An 18,923-nucleotide genomic window follows, 5' to 3' on the forward strand; every position below is an offset into this window, starting at 1 on the left:
TTAGGGCTGCAAAAGAAACTGCCCCTTGACATTTATATCCTTCTGCAAATTCTATTGCATTGTACAGCATCTGCAACAGCCAGTGGTGGGGGTCACATTTCCAGAACAAAACCTCACCCTGACAACACAGTCCCAGAGATGGGCACTCCTCTGGCCCTGACTCTTTAGTCAGTGAAAGCCAAACACAGACACGATCAGTGGAATGTGTTTGCCAAGTTGCTGTATTTTTATTTCCTTGTCAGTAAAGGCAAAGCACAACAAGTGGAAGTGTTCCACATTGTATAGCAATGAATAGAAAAAGTGAGGCCCTTTTCCCACACTTTGTAATGAGAATGTGGAGTATTTAGAGATCTAGAGAGAGGAGCAAACACTCAGGTTGGGTTATCTAGCAGAAGCAGCACTCTTTGTTTCATCATACCAGAGATGTGGGAACTAAATCCCATTGAAACCCAGTGTTCCTTCTCTCTGAGATGAAATAACTCCAGGCTAAAGGCATGCTCTGCTGTCATTGTTAATGGTGCAGGAGAACCTGCCCACACTAGATTAGCCTACTTAGGCTTTCTGTAGTTCTGCTTTCTTTGCTCATGCTTTCCTTCAGTGGTCGTCTATCCTTGAATGTCCAAGTAGAAGAACATCAGAAACCTAAATAATGTACCTGATTGCAAAACAAGAAGTTTGGCTAGAGATGGAATCCTGATTGCAAGCAGCTCGAGAAAGTCCTAGCTGACCCAGAACTGTGGGCTCTCTCCTAACTGTAAGAGGGGGAAACACTGTGTAGCAATTATGTCTAGGCATGGTAGGCATGGTACTCTTCCTCCACTGGTTTAAAGAGCAAAACATTTCATCTGGATTGAAGCCCTTCTCTTGGAAAGCCCAGCAGCACCATCTTGAAAATAGTAGCAGGTAATTTTGTTGTGAAAGCTTCTGTCATCTTTTTCTGTTCTTTTCACAAGTATGCTGTATGTCTGAGCCTTCCACACTCACATTGTCCAGCAATTTCGGAGTCCTGGTTTTGATTGGAAAAATAGCTGATCCTGTGTTTTCAGTTTACAGAGCTGCTAACTTGCAGGGAGTGAAGATATTCTTTTTTTTTTTTTTTTTTTGTGCTCAGGAATAAATTTCGTTCATATTTCAGCAGTTGGAGAGAACCACCAAGTTCATCCTGCACAGCAGGCCACTACTTTTTAATACACATTTGTAGTGTCTGGAAGCAATAGAATCTCTTTTGCTTAGTGAGACTTCTGGGCACTACAGTAATAGAGGAACAGAATATGGGCCGGAGAGTTTGTTACTAAAGCCTAGTAACAGTTGTCAGTGAGCAGTTGTTGTGCTGTAGGGCTGCCTGTCCCTTCTTTCCACGGTAGTTCAGACGGTTGAACTCCTCCATGATCTGTAGCATGGTCTTTCCTTTGGTCTCTGGCACTACCAAGTAGACAAAGATAGCCATGGACAGGCAGTATGCCAGGAAAATGATGAAGCAAAAACTACCAAGGCCTTCCTGTAGGAAAAGAAAGAGGGAAAATAAGTTCATAGAGATGGATCTAGATACGTTTCTCTTATGATACGGTGTTTCTGTTTTTGTATTGACTAAAACACTTGGCCAGGGACTTCGCTGACATAAATCTTGCTTGCTGCCACTTCTGGATCAGCACTGAGGGTTAAGGTGAGCTAGTGAAGGCCACTCCTGTTGTAGGGAGGGAAGCTGTATGATGAGAAGGTATTGAATTCACTACTTGACAATTAAGAGAGCCTCATTTCAGTCACTTTTCCTTTCTGCTCCATCCTCCCCATACTACATGTATTAGCTCTGTCCCTCCTTGCAGTTTTCAGACTGCACAGGCTTCAGTTTCCCTGGTACTTATTAGTGCTGGGTGAGATCTCTGGGAGAAGTATGGGTGTATCCATTTTCACATTAACCCAGAAGGAGATGCATCTACAGGGCAAGGAGGGAAAGAAAAGGAGCCCCTTGTGACACTCAGATGATTTCTCACTGTGTCAGTGTCTCTGCTGCCTCTTCCATGTTTTCCAGCATTACTCTGTGTACAGTTAGCAGTGTTTTGCAGTTTTATTACACTTTCATTGCACCTCTAAATAAAAAAGCAAGAAGCCATCCAAACTGTTGTTAATCTCAGTTGTCCACTGCATGAAGAGTTGAAAAAGGGAGTCAGGCTCTGGGTTCAAGAAAAATCTAACCTCCAAACCAAAGATTTCAAACAGCATGCTTTGCTTACCACAATGAAAGGGAACAAAAGTCCAAGAAAGAAGAGCTGGATCCAGTTTGAAGCACCATTAAAAGCGTAAGCAGCTGGTCTGTATGACTGAATAAATAATTCTGTGGGCAGGGGGCATAACACTCCAGCTGAAACAATGTTGGAGAAAAAAGAAAAAATTAGAAGACCTGCTAGATGTTTCTGCAACTCACACTTCATATGGCTGTGGAAGTTGATGGTTTTATCTGACCTAGACATGTTTGAAATGCTGTTTGGTTGTTCAGGAGAAAGACAAGTAGGAATGCAGTGTGAAAGGAAACTCTAATTCCTATCACAGTACGGAGTGCTCTAGGATTGGGAACATCTACCCCACACTGAATGACACTGTGAATGACATCTACCCCACACTGTGTGACAGCTATGCCTCTCCTAAGAGCTGCTGTGAGGAATGCAGGGTGTATGAAAACATTCCACCATAAAACACCAACCTGGCCCAAGACCAAAGCTCATGATGAAGATAAAGATGAGTGCAGCAGAGCAATATGGTATCCAGGAGAAAGAATCCTATGATGGGAAACAAAAATCAAATCAGAAATAAGAATTTCATTAATTCAGCTCTGTTAGAAACAGTCAGTCTTCATTACTACACAGCATCACAAACATCTGTGTTCTCAACTTCCACACGCTTCACAAGGAGACAGTCTTAGCAGTGATCATACTTGTAGGAAGCTATTGACTTTAATTGTTATGTATGTGGCTGGAAACAGACCACTGTTAGTATGATAGCTGCAACAATACTACTTCAGCAAAAAGTGATTTGGGGGAAGGGAAGTGTTACTGATGTCTGCTGTGTAATAGAACATGAAGATACAACACTTAGCTCAAATGCATAAATGAGGACTTACCTGTAAAATTAGTGTGACAGTGAGAAGTCCTAAGGCCAAGGCCATAGCAGTGTGGGATTTCCACAGCAATGCCTTCCTCCCAGCACGATCCACAAGGAAGCCCTGCAAACAGGAGCACCTGCTGTCAGCCCCCAGGACAGGTCTCACAGGTGTGGACAAGCTGCTTGGCTGCTGCCTTCAGGAGCCAGGCAGGGGAGCTGGCCCTAGGAAGTGCCTCCTACTTGTCCTACTGGCAAGTGAGATGGTGGTGTGTGATCAGTACAAAGCACTCCTGTTGGTTTGCCGAAGGAGGCTGATTCCTGGATCTCCATTTGCAGTAATTTCTAAAGGTTGAAATGAAACAGGCACTGCAGCAGAATGCAGTACGGCTGAAGATCCACTTACACACAGAACTGTGGTGAGGATCTCGGTGATCCCAACTCCCAGGGAGACGTAGCGGGTTTGGGCAGGGGAGATTCCAACTTTTAAGAAGACATTGTATGCATAAAAGTAAACCTGGAAAGAATAGAAATGCATGATGATTGCACCCATGTGATTGTGTGTACACTAGCTACTGCCTTTTTGTGGCAGATAGCAACTAATTAGGGCTTAAGGAAAGAGATTGATTGACTGAAGAAAGTTGATTTTGACAACTACTCCTCAATGATTTCACGAGCTCATTTGTGCAGATGAGCTTTTACCAGCAGCTCTACTTCTAGCCCAGTAACAAAGGCATACTTACTTTTTTCTTCTTATTTACAGCACTAGCTTTTGTCTCATGTTACAGGTTGTAATTTCGTTCAGCATCCTTCCACATGTTTCAGTGTCTCATATGCAGGACACACAGCACATACAAGTATGGGTGGTACTTACTAAGCAAACGGATTAGATGAACATTCTGCATCATCTTTAAACCTTTGCTGTGATTCTGATAGTCGCCATTTTTCGGAATGCAATTACTCATAACACATAAGAAATCCTGTTATAGCATTGTAATGCTTGCTATACCACAATTCTCAACTTATCTCAGCTCCCAAACTTCCATGGGATTGATTTATAACAAACACTAACAACTTCCACCTCACAGCCTCTGTCACAATTAGCATTTTACTAATTGCAGAACACTTCTTGCCAGGAAACTGTAAACAGTGTATAAAGCAGAGAAAAGTAGCACACGTACCGCATTGACTCCAATTAACTGCATGCATGAGGATACAAGAAAGAGAGTGATGAACTGCCAACGGACAGATTTGTCACGAACAAGATCACAGACACTCTTAGATTTCTCCCCACGGATGGCTTCTTGCTCTGCAATCATCTCATCCACTTCGGCCATGTGGTCACCATCCCCCCAGAGCTGCTTCACAGCTGCAGGGAGAGAAGATGACTCTGGGGCCAAGCTCACCAGCACACATGAATGCAGAGGTTTGCTGCCTGCCTTAAGGAGTGTCTTGTTAAAGCATCAGGCTCTTTGTTTGTCTGAACTTCCCAGAGATCTGGGTTCAGCTTAGACCCAAATCCAGTTCATTCCTATCTATTTTTACCTACAAATCCTAACCACGACCTCACCATTGACCAGCAGTTATTTTCAGTATTTCCATATAAGTGAAGCTTAAATTTTTACCAATCCTCACCCACATTCCCTCCTGCTAAAGGTACGGTTGTATTGCACACACCAAAACAGACAAGAAAAAACCGTGGTCCATTTCCTTACCTTTGATACACCCCTCCTTGTCCTTTTTGTCAATGAGCAGGTAGCGAGGAGAGTCTGGGAAGAAGGGGAGGGTGAGCAGCTGAATGAGGGCAGGAACCGCATTTGCTGCCATGAGAACAGGCCACAGAGCTTCTACTCCCAGAACTTCTCTGAAACAAAACCAGCAGAGGAGAGGAGCTGAGCTATGATGTGCACTGGCCAGGTGAGCTCATGGGATACAGGGTGCTCCTTGTCTCTGCTGCATGTGTCCTGGCATCTGTCGCCAATGGGGCTCCAACTTTTCTCAGCCCAGGAAAATGAAAATGTCCAAGGGAGGAGGAAGAAAGCAGCACATGAATTACACAGCATTGCTGCCTTCTACTCAGCTGTGAAGGCAGCAAGCTGACTGCATCCTACAAGCCTCACAGAGATGATGGTGTCAGAGGATGAGTACCAAAGAAAGAACCTGCAGAGTCTGATCTCCCTGCTTCTGATGCAAAGAGACATCCATTACATGAAGCTTCTTGGTCAGGTACCTGCTGTCCCAGACTGCAGCTTCTGAATTCACTGCAGCTCTGAGAAGCCTGCAACCAGATGAATGTGTGCACAAGGAACAGGACAGGCCACAGGACAGGCAGAGAGAGCCTGGGCTGAGGGGGATGAACCCATCATAGCTTTGTGGTTTAGGATGTGTGTCTGGTGAGTGGATGTGCCAGTTTTTGTGTATTTTCAAAAAGGTTTTAATGGATTTGACACTTTCTATTGCTTCTAAAAAATTAAAAGCTGAAGTTCAGTTCTTACAAAAGCTGGTTTTCTTTCAAATCTGAAAAACCTGATTAAATTGTATTTTGATCTGGTTTACCTAGGAAGCAACATCATTCTTCAGTGTTGAACATTTATATGATTTCTGTTTTCCATTCAGTTAACTTGAGAGTTTGTGATGAGACGATTTGCTCTGCCTATGGTACCCTCAGCACACCTAAGAAAAGGGGTTATCTGTAGACAAGCATTGAAATATGCATACATTTTAATAACAGGAGAAATGAAATAGCTCTCAGACCCTCTTACCTGAGACCCAGAGCAAATCCTGCAAACTTCCCAATGGCGATGGCAGTGGAAGCTGTTATGGCAATCACCCCACGCAGCTTCTGTGGGGCACATTCCCCAGCATACATGATATGGATATTCAGACCTAAACCTTCAGCAACAAATGACCATCAGACAGGGCAGTACTGTTCATATGGATTGGATGTGAAGGTAAAAGAATGAGAAATTGACCTGTCATACACAATTAATTCAGTTATGTTTGCGTGCTCTTAGTGAAAAATGCATTCAGTAATCAGGCAGAAGGTAAAACCTTGTGACCCTCAACCACTACTCTCCCATATTTAGGAATGCAAATTTACCTGCACATATTCCAGCTAATAATCTCCCAATGATGATCATCTCAAAGTACCCGGACAGCCAACTGAGTGCCATGAGAGCTGCGCTCAACAGAGCAGGGATGTTGGCAAGCAGCATGGACTTCTTCCTGGAATTTAAATCAATATAAGCATAAATAGTGTCCATGTGTCATTCCTGGCCAGACAGAAGTGATACAACTTGTACAGTGGTTAAAGATTGAGATCATCTGCAGTGAAGCAGGGAAATTGGGAAACCTTGTCCTGAACTGAAATGGTAGTTGAAGCTTTTGATGCCTACAGCACTTTACACATGTGAAATGGAACAGGCTGCCCAGGGCGGGGTGTGGAATCTCCTTCTCGGGAGATATTCAAGACCTGCCTGGACGCCTACCTGTGTGACATGGTGTAGGGAACTGCTCTGGCAAGGGGGTTGGACTCGATGATCTCTTGAGGTCCCTTCCAACCCCTGTGATTCTATGATTCTATGTAACCTGTTGCAGCTAATATCTACCTTGAAGAGCATGCTTTGTGAGATGCTTTCTGTGAAGTTCGTTTTTAAAAGGCACCAGATGATTTCTCTGGTCTGGATTGGCTTTGGGATTTACAAGGAACGGGATATTTTCCCTGTGATCATTGGCAGTTTTTGTTATTCTGTTTCTTCAATAATCTTTCATACAAAGTGGCCCTGTGCTGCACACAGGACCTCTTCACAAGCAGTGAAAACATAGACATATGTCTTCATCAAGACGTAATTGTAATAAGACGTAAGACTTGTGCTTGCAGGTATGAGTGTAAACAGAAAGACTAATGCAATCATTATTCCTACCTTCCAAATCTAACAGACAAATATCTGACAGACATGGACCCCAGGAGCCCACCGATGGTGTAAATGGACACAATGAAGGACCACATCAAAGTAATTATGTCTTCACTGGGAGAAGATCCATATCTCTTCAGCCAGGCTTCACGCATGAAGCTTTTGATGTACTTTAAAAGAAAACAGAAACCAATGGACTCAATCAACATGTTTCCTGATAATTGCAACTTTTTTTAAACTTCTCTTTCCTACTTATTTGTCAATACCTTGGCTGAAATCTAAGCCCCAGTAAAATGAAAAGAAATCTTGCCACTAATATTCGTGGAGTCTATGTTTTAGAAACATGGTGCAATAAATCACAGTAAATATGATATTAAATATCAACAGTGAATACCACTAAGAGAAGGGCAAGATGGTCTTCTGTTCACGTGCTAGAGCCTGATTTGTTACACAGTTTTCCTCTTCATTCCCACTTGCTCCTCTTGTTTACATTCCGCATCCTGCCTGCTGCTTTGGATGAAGTCTAGGTTTGACTTCAGTTATCTTCAGTAAGGTCAGGATTTGTCCCCTGATGTGTATTATTCTGGGGTCTCTCTAACCTACTGCTGATAACCTCGCGGTGCTCTCTTTCAGGATAAGGGATCCCAGTCTGGTGACTCTATGAGCTCAATGACCTCAGCACCATTTGAGGTGACAAACACCTCTCCTTTTTCAGTTGCAGGTACCAATGCTGACCTGAGCTCCAGAGCTTCACTCCTTCCCTGTCCTATTTTGCATTACAGGTGTTCACACAGACCTGGTTTGCATAGATAAGGTCCTGGAACAAAGGACTCCAGGAACCCTGGGGACAGGAGAGTGTCCGGTGAACAATCCAAGTCAGTAATGGAAAAACAGCTGGCGACAGATAGCCCTCATCCTCACCTTTCCCAGTTCAGTGACATCAGACAGAAGTTAGAAACAATGATACACAAGAGCAATGGCAGCTACTCCGAGAATCAGACAGCCACAGAACGTCTAGTTTCACATGTGTAAGGAAAGAACTTAGTGATTACAGATAGAGGCAGGAATGTATGAGGATGCTGAAATCCATGCTGGGTGCTCAATCATTGAGCTGTCTGTGCTTACCTCGGCAGGAGAATTGATAATGGAGATCTGCAAGCCATACTGGAAAGTTCCACCAATGCCCAGGACAAAAGCCAGGAGGAAGAGGTTGCAGCTCATTTTCTGGCAGGAAGAAAAATCAGCAGGGAAATCTGTTCAGACATGTCCTCAGGTGTCCTATTCTGCCTATGGGGATGCTTAAAGCTAGTGCAGTGGAAGACCACAGCAACTAAAGCACAAGGACAGTAAGAAATTTTCTGTAGAAAAGAGAAACTGAGAATGTAGCTGTCCTCCCGAGCAGGTTTTACACCTCAGTGCTTCTGTTTTCAGCTTTGTCAACTTAATCTGCATAGACTTGCTAGTTGTGGGAGCATGGTACAATGTGCAAGCATCATGTGCACACTTTCTTTCTATTTGTTCCTCTTCCTCTTTTCCCACTTGTCGTCTCTCCTAAGTGAATATTTTGCTCAGTAGCTTGGCTGCAACTACATAAATATTTGGAGTTTGGAGGGCATTCCTGGTTTCATAGTTACTCACTGTTTTAGAAATATATCTGATAGGCTTAAGAATAGCCCCAATGTATAATGTAACCCCAATGCTCCATGCGTGCCCCGTTCCTCCCACTCCTCATACTCTGTTACTGGGAGTCCCAGTGCTTTCTGCACAGCAATGATATGATGCTGCACTTTTATCTCTGGAACAAATCACATTCAAAGGCAATGCTGAGCAACAAGTGGTAAATATTTGCAGGCTGATTTCTAATCAGATGAATGCCGTTGTTTCATGTCGCATCATTGTTGGCTTCAGAGGAATTAGTTCTGAATACTTTTGGTGTTTGGCACATTCATATGTTAAATGATGACAGTCTTATCTACTCATCTCATGCTCATCAAAGCACTAGGAAGAAAGGAGAATCGTGGTCTCTACTGCTAGACACACGCTCCATGCTTATAAAAGAAGCCACATAACAGCATGAGACTCACCATGAGCAAAAAAAGAGCAGTGAATCCTGTCCTAAGTACAAAGTTTGCATCTGCAGCAAACTTCTTAGTGTAATCCCAGTTCTGCATTATAACACCATTACTTGGTTTTTCTTCTTGGGTTCCTTAAGTACAGTGGTATTTCTAACCCCTTTATTGAGGAGGACATTTTTCCATCTCCTGGTCCTCCTCCTTCCATCAAAGCACACAGTCTTGTTTTGTTGCTCTGCTCTGAACTCCCTTGGTTTGCCTTTGTCATATGTCAGCCAATAAATATAAAAGTGCTCTCAAATCCAGTTTTCTTTGCTATTTAAAAATATTTAAACATATTTAAATATATGCAACATATTGGATATCACTCAGTTAAGATTTCAGGCTATTATTTTAAATGCATTTGATTCAGATTGTTTTAACTTTCTGAATGTAATTTATGCAATGGGTCCTTTAGAATAGCAGAAAGAAAAAATGGGTATTGCAAAAATTCTAATTCAGGGTGAAAAAAGGAAATGTATACCGACTTGCATGCAAAGGCAGTCATCTCAGCTTGCAGGCTAGATCTTTCCTGATGCTTTCTTCAGATACTTTGGGAAAAGTCAGGCTATATATAGAGAAAGAAGAGCCTGAGATAATATTTCATTCTCTTTCAGTGTTTACACCCTCTTTGGTTTGTCATGAAGTTCCTGCTATTTGCTTTGAACTGTTGTATTGGTTACTGATGAAACTGCGAGTGATTTTGATGCGTTATGCATTCATGCCAGGTCAGCTGGGCAGAGAAGCTCCAGCAACAGAGTTGCAGGAGACAAGTAAAGGACAATAAAGAGGCATTAATGAAAACCAAAGTCCAGAGACTGGCACAAACTGGAGTGGACTGGCTTGGACTCCCCAAAACACAGTTTGGGTAATTAGTCATCGCGTTAACGGAAAAGTCCCTGACTGTTACCTTGAGCCTCAACACAGTGAAGCTGTCTGAAGCCTTACTCAGAAACTTGACTAAGCATGACTAAGCTTGTGCATTCATGCTTGAATTATAGGATCAGTCGATGCTTTAAGGCTATTGCTTCACTGCCTGAAATTCAAGTCTATGTTCCTGTAACATGTTAAGTGCTAGGAAAGCTGAATGTCGCTTTTAAATCCTGATCGTAACATAAATCAATTCAATCTTTACTTTTAGCCCTAATTCTCAAATGGCCTCTTTCTCTGGCAGCCTCCAGTGCATTTCTGTTAAAAGGCTTTTACGAGTGACTCAAATAGCTTAGCAGGGTTGGGCAGGTTGGGACTGAGCTGTGTGGGACCTGAGAGGCAGATTATGCAGAGGAGCACTCTGAGGATAGCAGTGGGAACAGTTTTTCTCCAGTGCGATGGTTATCAATCAGTCCAACAGCTTAGGGATTTGATTTTTAAACCATGATGAGTGTCTGAGAATCACTTTTCAAGATCCATTTGTGCCCAGTGCTTCACATGATTAGAAAATCATGTTAATTTCTTTTTGTTAATGAAGGTATGTTAATTCAGTAATAAATAACCATCTTGTTAGATGCTTCAATTAAAATGCAACCAACTAGATCAATTAAAATGTAACCATTGCTTACCTTTGCTTAATCAGTCTAAAGACACCTGATTTCAGGACATAGTTATAAGAAAAACTAATTGGAGCTGTAGTTTTCTGATGCACACTCTCAGGACTGGGACTGAATGTGTATTATCATTCGTGGGCAGGCAAGTGGCATACAACCATCTGCCTCCACCCTTCCAGGGCCCTGGGGAAAGCCAAGGAGTGCTGACTCAAGGGAGCAGCCACAGAATTGGCCCAGATGAGGACCCTGGGACACTGCAGGGCTTCTCCCAGTTCTGACCAAGTCTCCTCCAACCTGTACCTCCTGGCAATTTGCTTCAGGCCTCTCCCTCCACCCAGACATCTTCTCTTCACCACCTCATTTCTATTTCCTGTCCTTTCTCTCATCCCCATCAAAGGACAGGATGTTTTGGTACCATCATGATGGTACCAACACTTTTGCTTTAGCTGTGTGTTCTACTCTTTCCATCATGCCCTCACTGCCCGCTCCAGACAATAGGAATGAGAAGTACCTCTGCATTTCCTAGCTTCCAGCTGTCTTGCTCCTGATTGTCTTGTCTCAAAATCCCATTTGTCTCAAAATCTCAGTGTCATCCAAGAGCAAACATAGCTGCTGTTGCCCATGTGTTTATGTGAATGACTTTTAAATAGCACCAACCACAGATGAACAAATGTATAGATTTATTTTCCCTACATTGTACACTGCAGGAAGTAAAAGATAGTTCTTGCACAGACTCCAGTGAAATATATGCCCATGCCCAACATACCAGTAATACACTCTGGGAACATTATGTTTACATTCATGACATTCAAAAATGCTGTCTTTTTTATTAAAATTGATTAAAAATATACAGAAAGAAACTTTACTTATTTTGCCAACATTCCTCTTCACTGCAACCATAGCCTCAGCAGAGCATGGGTATAAAACAGAGGCTTAATCCCTACAAGGTGCATTGGCAGTGTCTGTGCGAGCTGTCCAGGTGGGACCAGAGGCAGAACACAGGACTGGGTGGCAAGAAACAATACAGGAAGAAAATCAGTCCAGAGTAAATAGTCTGCAAAACGGCACCCAAACATCAGCTGTAAGCCACGCAGCAAGTGCTAGAAGCTTTCTTCCTAATCCATCCGTCACATGCGTTTATAGCTGAAAATAATTAACTGCTTGCTATTGCTCAACCAGTAGTGGTCTATTTGAAATCTCTTAATAATCAAAACAACAGGAGCACTGAGACACTGTACTGAGAATTTCATCTGCTGTCTGAATTTAATCGTATTAATTTTTGTATCTGAGAGCTGAGATTTAGAAGCAAAAAAAAAAAAAGGCTTCTGAGGTGCAAGTTTCTGTTTGGTTTGAGAAGAAAGACAGATGAAATTTAGAAGAAAGTCACTGAAGCATTGCATGGTGGTGTTTGATGATAAGAGAATAAGGCATCAGCCTATCTCTCTTTAATATAAACTCCAAAATACGTGCATTACCTAGTATTAAAAACCTGTGACAGGGTCTAAGCTTTTGTTGCAATTCAGTAGTTGATGAATATTATAAATCTGTTTTCCATAAGCAGCAACACAACTGTGACAGCACAAAGTTCCGTGTAAACAAAGACCTGGTGGTCCGTGACACTGATAAGCTTTGGCTACTGTGGACCCTTCAGAGGGTGCATGCATTTATCCAAATCTGCCTTTGAATTTGGGTGAGGAGGGAATCTGTATTTCATTCCCTTGTTTTGTTTGTTTTTTGTTTTAATCAAGGCCCACCCTAGGCTCTAAGCCTTTGGGGCCAAATTTCAGATTTGAACACCTAAACACAGTATCCTAAATTAATATTTAGGTATCTGTCAGTGTGGCCTGAGTTTCACTGTTGGGTGGAAGCAGGCACCTCGCATTTCAACTCACGGAACCTTGGTTTTAAGGAGCAGGAAAATAGGCTGTGCAGCAAGACATGAATGGTTTCTCAAGTGTTACAGAACTCAGCTGATGGAGAGGTGGCTTACAACCTTTCTAACATCCACTGATGTCCCTGAGCAAAGCAATTGGGTTCCTTGTCTTGCTGTGTCATGCTGCTGTCAGGCACTTCTCTGATATACCCGCTTGAAAGTGCTTCAGTGTTACCACCACACCACAAAAGACCTGCTTTTTAAAAGAAACTTCCAAGCATTTTGGCAGGAAGGCAGTCCCTGAGAATGTCCCCAGGAGCTGACAAAGGACAAGTCCATGACAGGGTTACAGCCAAGTGATGGCTTAGGAGGAGTTTAACAAATGAAGTAATTAAGTATTGTGATCCTAACAGCTGAATTTTCTAGCTTGCCTTAAAATCTTTTCAAGGTAACTTTAAGAGCAATATATTCTCCCTAGCCCTGCTCCTCTCTTTTTGTCCCTGCAAAGAGAATATAACCACTGCTGAATTTCCCCAAGATGCAATTCTTCCTTCTGCTACAGTGTGGTGGACCTGATCTCCTCAGGGCCTGTATAGAAATCTCCACGGCTCTGAGCTCTGATGTTCCGTTTCCTGAACTCCTCCAAGATTTCCAGGAAGGACTTCCCCTTGGTCTCAGGAAGGAAGAGCCCAATGTAGACAGCAGTGCAGATGCAAACCACAAGGAATGGGACGTAGCAGAAATGTGCTAGATATTTCTGAGCAGGAGGTAAAGAACAAGATGATGTTAGAGACATTCTGTACAACAGCAAACAGGTTGGCAAACCCCTTCCCTGCATGGTCTACCTGCACCCACAGAGTATCTGGGTGCTCCCAGCAAGCAGCGCAGCAGCTCTCCAGTATAGTTTGGGAGCTTTGATGTAGCAAGAAAAGAATCTCAAAATATGTTTTTCTGTCTTTCTGTCTATACATAACTGTATAGAATGGAGGTCCACAGTAGGAACTAAGATGGGATTGCATATGGTGGAGTTCTGCTCCCTTTCACTTCAGGAATCAATGTTGGGAATGGTGCCAGAGTCTGGCCAAGGGGAATTACATGGCATCTCTAGTCCCAGCCATTCTCAGCAGAGGATGGAGCAGAACTACAGGCCACCCATGTCCCCAAACTAGTCCATGCCCCCAGACTAATCCACTTCCATCTTCACATCAGAAATAACCATTGCATTGCCTTGGGAACGCACCACAATGAATGGAAATGCTGTTCCAACTAGAAAGAGATTGATCCAGAGCATAGACCCACAGATCATGTAAGCAGCCGGTCGGGACTTCTGATCAAAAATCTCCGTGGGCAGAACTCCTGTTACACCAGCTGAAAAAAGAAATGGAAAGTTAATAACATTGTTGATAACACTGCTGATGAAAACCAAGAGAACACATGCTAAAAGCAAAACCAATGTGAAATATAAGAGAATGGTAAATTGTTGTTGCATAAATTATTCTCACTAGTCTACAATGCCAGAACAAGTGGTAAAAGAGAGAAACTGCAGTGGGGAAGTCTTAGGTTAAATATTAAGGGCTGGCTAATTATTTAGTCTCTTTCACGTTAGAATGAACTGCTGGAAGATGTTCTGCAACTCATTATTCTCACTGGGATTGGGCTGTGAAAATAGCTCATAATTAGTTCAACACAATGACAGTGTAGGGACTGTGACAAGAAACCCCTTCCAAAGCCACGTGCTTGCACACAACTCCAGACTCCTGTGGCACCCAAAAGTTTCAGTGTAATATGTGGGGAACTGACCTGGTCCAATTCCAAAGCTCAGGATATAGGCAAAAATGCAGGCCATGCTGAGATAAGGCATCCAGATAATCCGAGTCTGCAGCCAAAGGGAACAATAAAAAGCCAATGAGAGCACTCAGTGTTACTTGCCACCATTTGGCACTGCAATCACATAAAAAAGAAAGGCCAATTGCATTTCCCCTAAATAATCAAGTGAAGTTTATTACCTGCTGGCTCAGAGAGACCATGAAGACAGTGGCCCATCCTGCCATGAGGATGTATCCTCCCAGCAGCAGTGGCCTCCGGCCAGCATAGTCTATAATCATGTTCTGCACAAAGTAACACAGTGAAGCAAAGCAAAATGTTCAACATCTGTTTAGATTCCTGCCTGCTCCCCCTGTCCCATTGCAACTCTTAGCTGAAGGAGAAAGGCCGCTCAGGGGAAGGGGTCTGGCAGGAGCCAGCAAAATGGGTGTTCAAGGAGACAGGGACATCCCAGGTGCACCTAAACCCCGCCCTTAGCTGTGGTGACATGAGGCAAAAGTTCCATTTTCTAGAGACAGTGTGCACAGATCTGAAGCACACTGTCCATTTGGACCTTTCCAAACAGCATTTTTCAGACAGTGATGATGCAGTGTCTTACAACACACAGCATTAATTCCTCTGGACATGAATGCTGAGAGTTTGCCCGACTGCTGTGTTGTAAAGTGATTCCTTGGGATGACAGGCAATGTTAATTCAAAATTTGCTATCAATGGCCTCCTCACTGTCAGCACAGCTGTGTGTCACCAGTGTTATAAGAGCCTCACACAAGTAACAGATGCGATCAGTTCACAGCTCCCTGTGCCGATGACAACATATGGGATTGTGTCCTGAGGAATTCCAGCTTCCTGGAACACGTAAGCTGCATAAAAGTACATCTGTGGAGAGAAGAGAGAGCAGTAAGGGAAGGTGTCTGAAAATGCACCTACTTGCTTTTTCCTGAAGGACCATGAAAATCAGGGTTGGATGCCAAAGGGTTTTTTCCTGCATATCAAGCAGGCACTGTAGCACAGACCTAGCATTTGTACCCAGTTTCCTTTTTACGACATCATTTTTATATTCTAATTCAACTTATCCCGCAATTCCTCCTTCACTGCTTTGTTCACACCTGCTGCAGCAGGACCTGCAGGGTAAGAGCAGAACACTGCTCCTTCTGCAGGAGCACGTTAAACCCAAGCACTTCACCCACGGCCCATACAGTGCTGCTGCTGATTGCTGCAGCCACCAGCAGCTCTCACCGAATCATTCCCACAGAGCTGCATGGCACTGCTCAGCACAATGATGCTCATCAGCTGCCACCTCACCGCTGGGTTTCGGACCAGCTCCCAGGGCTTCTTTGCCCTCTGACCTTTGGCAGCAGCCTGTTCAGCTAGCATCTCCTCCAGCTCCTCTTCCAGGTCACTGCTGCCTCGGAGCTTCCGCAGAGCTGCAAGAGCAAAGGAACCTGGGTTTACCTTTGTTTGCCCACCCCTGCAGGCTGAACAGCTGAGCAGTAGGTGATGGTTGTGGGAACCTACAGAACAGCCTATGATCATGGTGCTGCCTCCACAAGTGGCAAGCGGCAGTCCTTTGAAAGATTAGGGAATAGGGACTGCAAATTCCACCCCACTGTTTGACAAGAGGATATTTCCAGTCAGTGCCACTTCAGCAGCCATGCTTCTGGCTCATACCTAGAGTGAATTCCCTGGGAAATTCAGGCAATTAAAACGTTCTTGGTGCATGTTTCCTGGAAACTAATTCCAGCTTCTCTGTATATGGGGATTGTATGCTACAAATCTAAGCAAATCCCTTAATATGAATTGGCTGCACGTTTGGTCATGAGCTCCTCAGCCAGCATTTATTTCACTTCATAGTTACAAAACATAAATGCCATTGTGAACACACATTCCACCTTTTGACCTTTTCTTCAAATCAAAAAATATATTTTGTTAGGAATGTGCCTTTAAATTTTAATCTTAATAGGTCATAAATATTTAAGATTGTAGAATGTTTATGACCTAGTGCAGCCTAAGTCTTTGTACAAAAGCAGGATGCAAAAAAGAATACATTAATCCGTGCTCAGAATTACTTTAGTTCACACAAATATGCAACCACTTTGGCAAGCTTAAGGGTACAACAACTTCTGCATCTACAAACATTGGGGGCACCATGTGTCCTGTACAGAACAAGTGCAGTTCTGTGGTTCGTTAACCAAATGTTCCAGCACATCATGGGACTGGAGACAACAGCCACAGTACTGGGCATAAGGAGTTCATCTGAGGAGACTGGTAGGCCACCAGAAGAATATCAGCATTGGGAGGAATCTACATTTTGATTTGCTTTGGACTGAATACATTGGACTGTGTGTGAAGATAGATAATCAACCTTCTTACTGTGCCTCTGCCCAGTGAGCAGATCCCACTGCTCAGCGAGGGGCTGGCTGTCACAATAAGCTCACCAGAGATGCAGGATTCTCTGTCTCCACGGTCAATCAAAAGGTATCTGGGACTTTCAGGAAGCCATGGCAGAACCATGAGCTGGATCAGGGCAGGCACAGCATTGCTGGCTAAAAGGAGCGGCCACTTTTCCTCCCCTCCAAGAAGCTCCCTGGGGAAAAAAATTAAAAGATATCTTGCTCAGCAAATTTGACAAGAGACCAGGAGCACCTGCTGTGTCTGGGCTCTGGAAAAGTAAGAAAAGGGAAGAAGAGTAAAGGAAAAAAGGAAAGAAGAAAAGAAAAAATAGAGAAGAAAAATGGATTAAGTATAAACTGGGCTTCTAGCTTTACATTACCTGAGTCCAACAACTTGGCCCAGCACCAGTCCCAGGGCTGTAAAGGATGCAGAGGTCATGGCCACAGCCCCGCGGAGCTTTTTTGGGGCACTTTCTGCCAGATACATGGGCTGGATGTTCATGCTTACACCTGGCAAGGCAGACAAATTCTGGCCTCAGCTTGCAGACAGAGGAGATGAGAACAAACACAGTCAGCTCTTCTAGTGCAGGAAATGCTATGTCTGACCTACCTAAACTTATTTACCCAAACCTTTAATTTCACATCTGATCAGATTAGAGGATGTATTATTTTGATGGCTAAGATCATTCTTATTTAAGTATCTTCTATTTCTAATTGATACTTTCTATAACTTTGGCCCGTTAGGTTTCTCATTCCTGCATACCTCATACCTGCATTCACACCAGTAAGGAACCTGCTGAGCATGATCATTTCGAAGGACTTTGCCATCTGGCTGAATCCTGACAGCACTGCAGCTGTGATCACAAAGATGTTGTTAACCAGCAGGGACATCTTCCTTCAGAAAGAAAAGACACCGTTGTGAGCTCAGATGTGTGTCAGGTTTGCACATTTCCCCGTGGCCTAAAAGAAGCTGCAAAGCTTTGAGTAAGAATCATCACCTCTTACCTTCCCAACACAACGGCCATGGGACCAGCAGCAACAGCCCCTGCAAGACCTCCCAGGGGGTACACGGACACGGTGAAGGACCACAGCAGCAACACCACACCACTCTCCAGGGGAGCACCTGTGCGCTCCAACCACGTTTTGTTCATGAACGTCTGGATATACTGTGAGAGAAGGACAGTGCTGCGTGACCGCGGCAGAGAGACCTGTAAATGTTTCCTTCTGCATTGACCTGCTTGTCCTGTGTTGATGCTGTTAAATCTTGGATTGAAAATGACCTCCAGCTCTTAGATGTGTTTTTAACTGAAGGATAAGGACATAATACTGTGGCTGCTGAAAAGTTGCACTTGGTTTGTATGTCTGTGTAGCTGTCTTCGATAATTCAAAAGCATGCATCATGGGTCCAACTTTGAATGTAAGGGCAAAAGTCAGTTTCATAAGATGTAGGTAGAAAAATGTTAGATTTTGTAAAGCAACTGAAAACAAGGCTTTAGAAAGAATTCTTGTGACACTAGATCCTGAATAAGGTTGCCTTGTGACAGCAAAGTCCTGTACCTATGACTATGACAGAGGTGACAACACATTTCCACCCTCAGCACCAGCAGACTGCCTATTTTTGGTGGCAGGCCACTATATGCAGCCTAAATAGGACACCAAGGAAAGTCTGTCCCAGGAGGGGCCTCTCAGACCCACAGTACTTACTGAAGTTGGAGCATTGATGATGGAGATGTTGTAACCATACTGGAAGGTGCCTCCAATCCCAGTGGCACACACCATCAGGATTAGGTTCTTGCTCTGAAGATGAAGAAAATGGATGGAAAAAGGATAGCTTTTGTGCACAGAATAAAGTGTCTCAGCAGATATTTGGCCCGTTGTGTGATAAACGTTAGCACGGGCTAGAAATGATGTTGTATAATGGGAAGTTCAAAAGACAGAAAACAAAAAACAGATTTTTAAAATCCATTGCTTCCGAAAGTGTAAAATGACATTAATATTTCATATTAATAATTCACTGCTGTTCACAAGTCGGGACTTCTTTGAGGCAAAGCCTGGCAAGTGTCTTTTGTTTAACACTTAATCCACATGCTTACAGAAAGTCAGCATAAGAACAGTAAATACTGTCAGGGACTGGTGTTACTGCTTCAATTAATTCAATTCATTACAAAACCTGTA

At 43.4% G+C, this 18,923-nt stretch overlaps 2 protein-coding genes across 2 annotated transcripts; both read right to left on the reverse strand.

The window, feature by feature from the left end:
- Positions 1 to 1,081: 1,081 nt before the first annotated feature.
- On the reverse strand, positions 1,082 to 9,650 carry LOC136050257 (solute carrier family 2, facilitated glucose transporter member 11-like). Its single transcript, XM_065739002.1, has 12 exons — positions 9,603 to 9,650; positions 8,133 to 8,231; positions 7,017 to 7,177; positions 6,194 to 6,318; positions 5,856 to 5,985; positions 4,809 to 4,957; positions 4,275 to 4,462; positions 3,500 to 3,610; positions 3,116 to 3,217; positions 2,699 to 2,774; positions 2,232 to 2,359; positions 1,082 to 1,498 (listed from the first exon to the last, which is right to left on the reverse strand). Exons 1-12 carry the CDS (start codon positions 9,624 to 9,626, stop codon positions 1,292 to 1,294), a joined length of 1,500 nt encoding a protein of 499 aa, XP_065595074.1. The 5' UTR covers positions 9,627 to 9,650; the 3' UTR covers positions 1,082 to 1,291.
- A 1,679-nt stretch (positions 9,651 to 11,329) lies between these two features.
- LOC136050258 (solute carrier family 2, facilitated glucose transporter member 11-like) lies at positions 11,330 to 18,592 on the reverse strand. The gene is made up of 11 exons (XM_065739003.1): positions 18,453 to 18,592; positions 17,754 to 17,914; positions 17,519 to 17,643; positions 17,129 to 17,258; positions 16,794 to 16,942; positions 15,595 to 15,782; positions 15,124 to 15,234; positions 14,542 to 14,643; positions 14,336 to 14,411; positions 13,776 to 13,903; positions 11,330 to 13,292 (listed from the first exon to the last, which is right to left on the reverse strand). Exons 1-11 carry the CDS (start codon positions 18,525 to 18,527, stop codon positions 13,092 to 13,094), a joined length of 1,446 nt encoding a protein of 481 aa, XP_065595075.1. The 5' UTR covers positions 18,528 to 18,592; the 3' UTR covers positions 11,330 to 13,091.
- Between the last annotated feature and the right edge of the window lie 331 nt (positions 18,593 to 18,923).

This window comes from Cyrtonyx montezumae, unplaced genomic scaffold, assembly GCF_038088225.1.
Source record: "Cyrtonyx montezumae isolate F1298 unplaced genomic scaffold, pur_monq_1.0 scaffold_23, whole genome shotgun sequence".
Taxonomy (NCBI): domain Eukaryota; kingdom Metazoa; phylum Chordata; class Aves; order Galliformes; family Odontophoridae; genus Cyrtonyx; species Cyrtonyx montezumae.

Bases quoted from the DNA above. Each gene is read 5' to 3' on its own strand.
- LOC136050257 (XM_065739002.1), bottom strand. From the start codon at position 9,626: ATGACTGCCTTTGCATGCAAGTCG. The intron at 5,986-6,193 runs GTAAATTTGCAT...TTGTTGCTGAAG, and splicing joins ATTAGCTGGAATATGTGCAG to GTTTAGGTCTGAATATCCAT. The intron at 4,463-4,808 runs GTAAGGAAATGG...CTCTCCCTGCAG, and splicing joins CAAGGAGGGGTGTATCAAAG to CTGTGAAGCAGCTCTGGGGG.
- LOC136050258 (XM_065739003.1), bottom strand. From the start codon at position 18,527: ATGGTGTGTGCCACTGGGATTGGAGGCACCTTCCAGTATGGTTACAAC. The intron at 17,644-17,753 runs GTAAGAGGTGAT...TTCTTTCTGAAG, and splicing joins ATGGCCGTTGTGTTGGGAAG to GAAGATGTCCCTGCTGGTTA. The intron at 14,412-14,541 runs GTAATAAACTTC...CTTTGGCTGCAG, and splicing joins TGGTCTCTCTGAGCCAGCAG to ACTCGGATTATCTGGATGCC.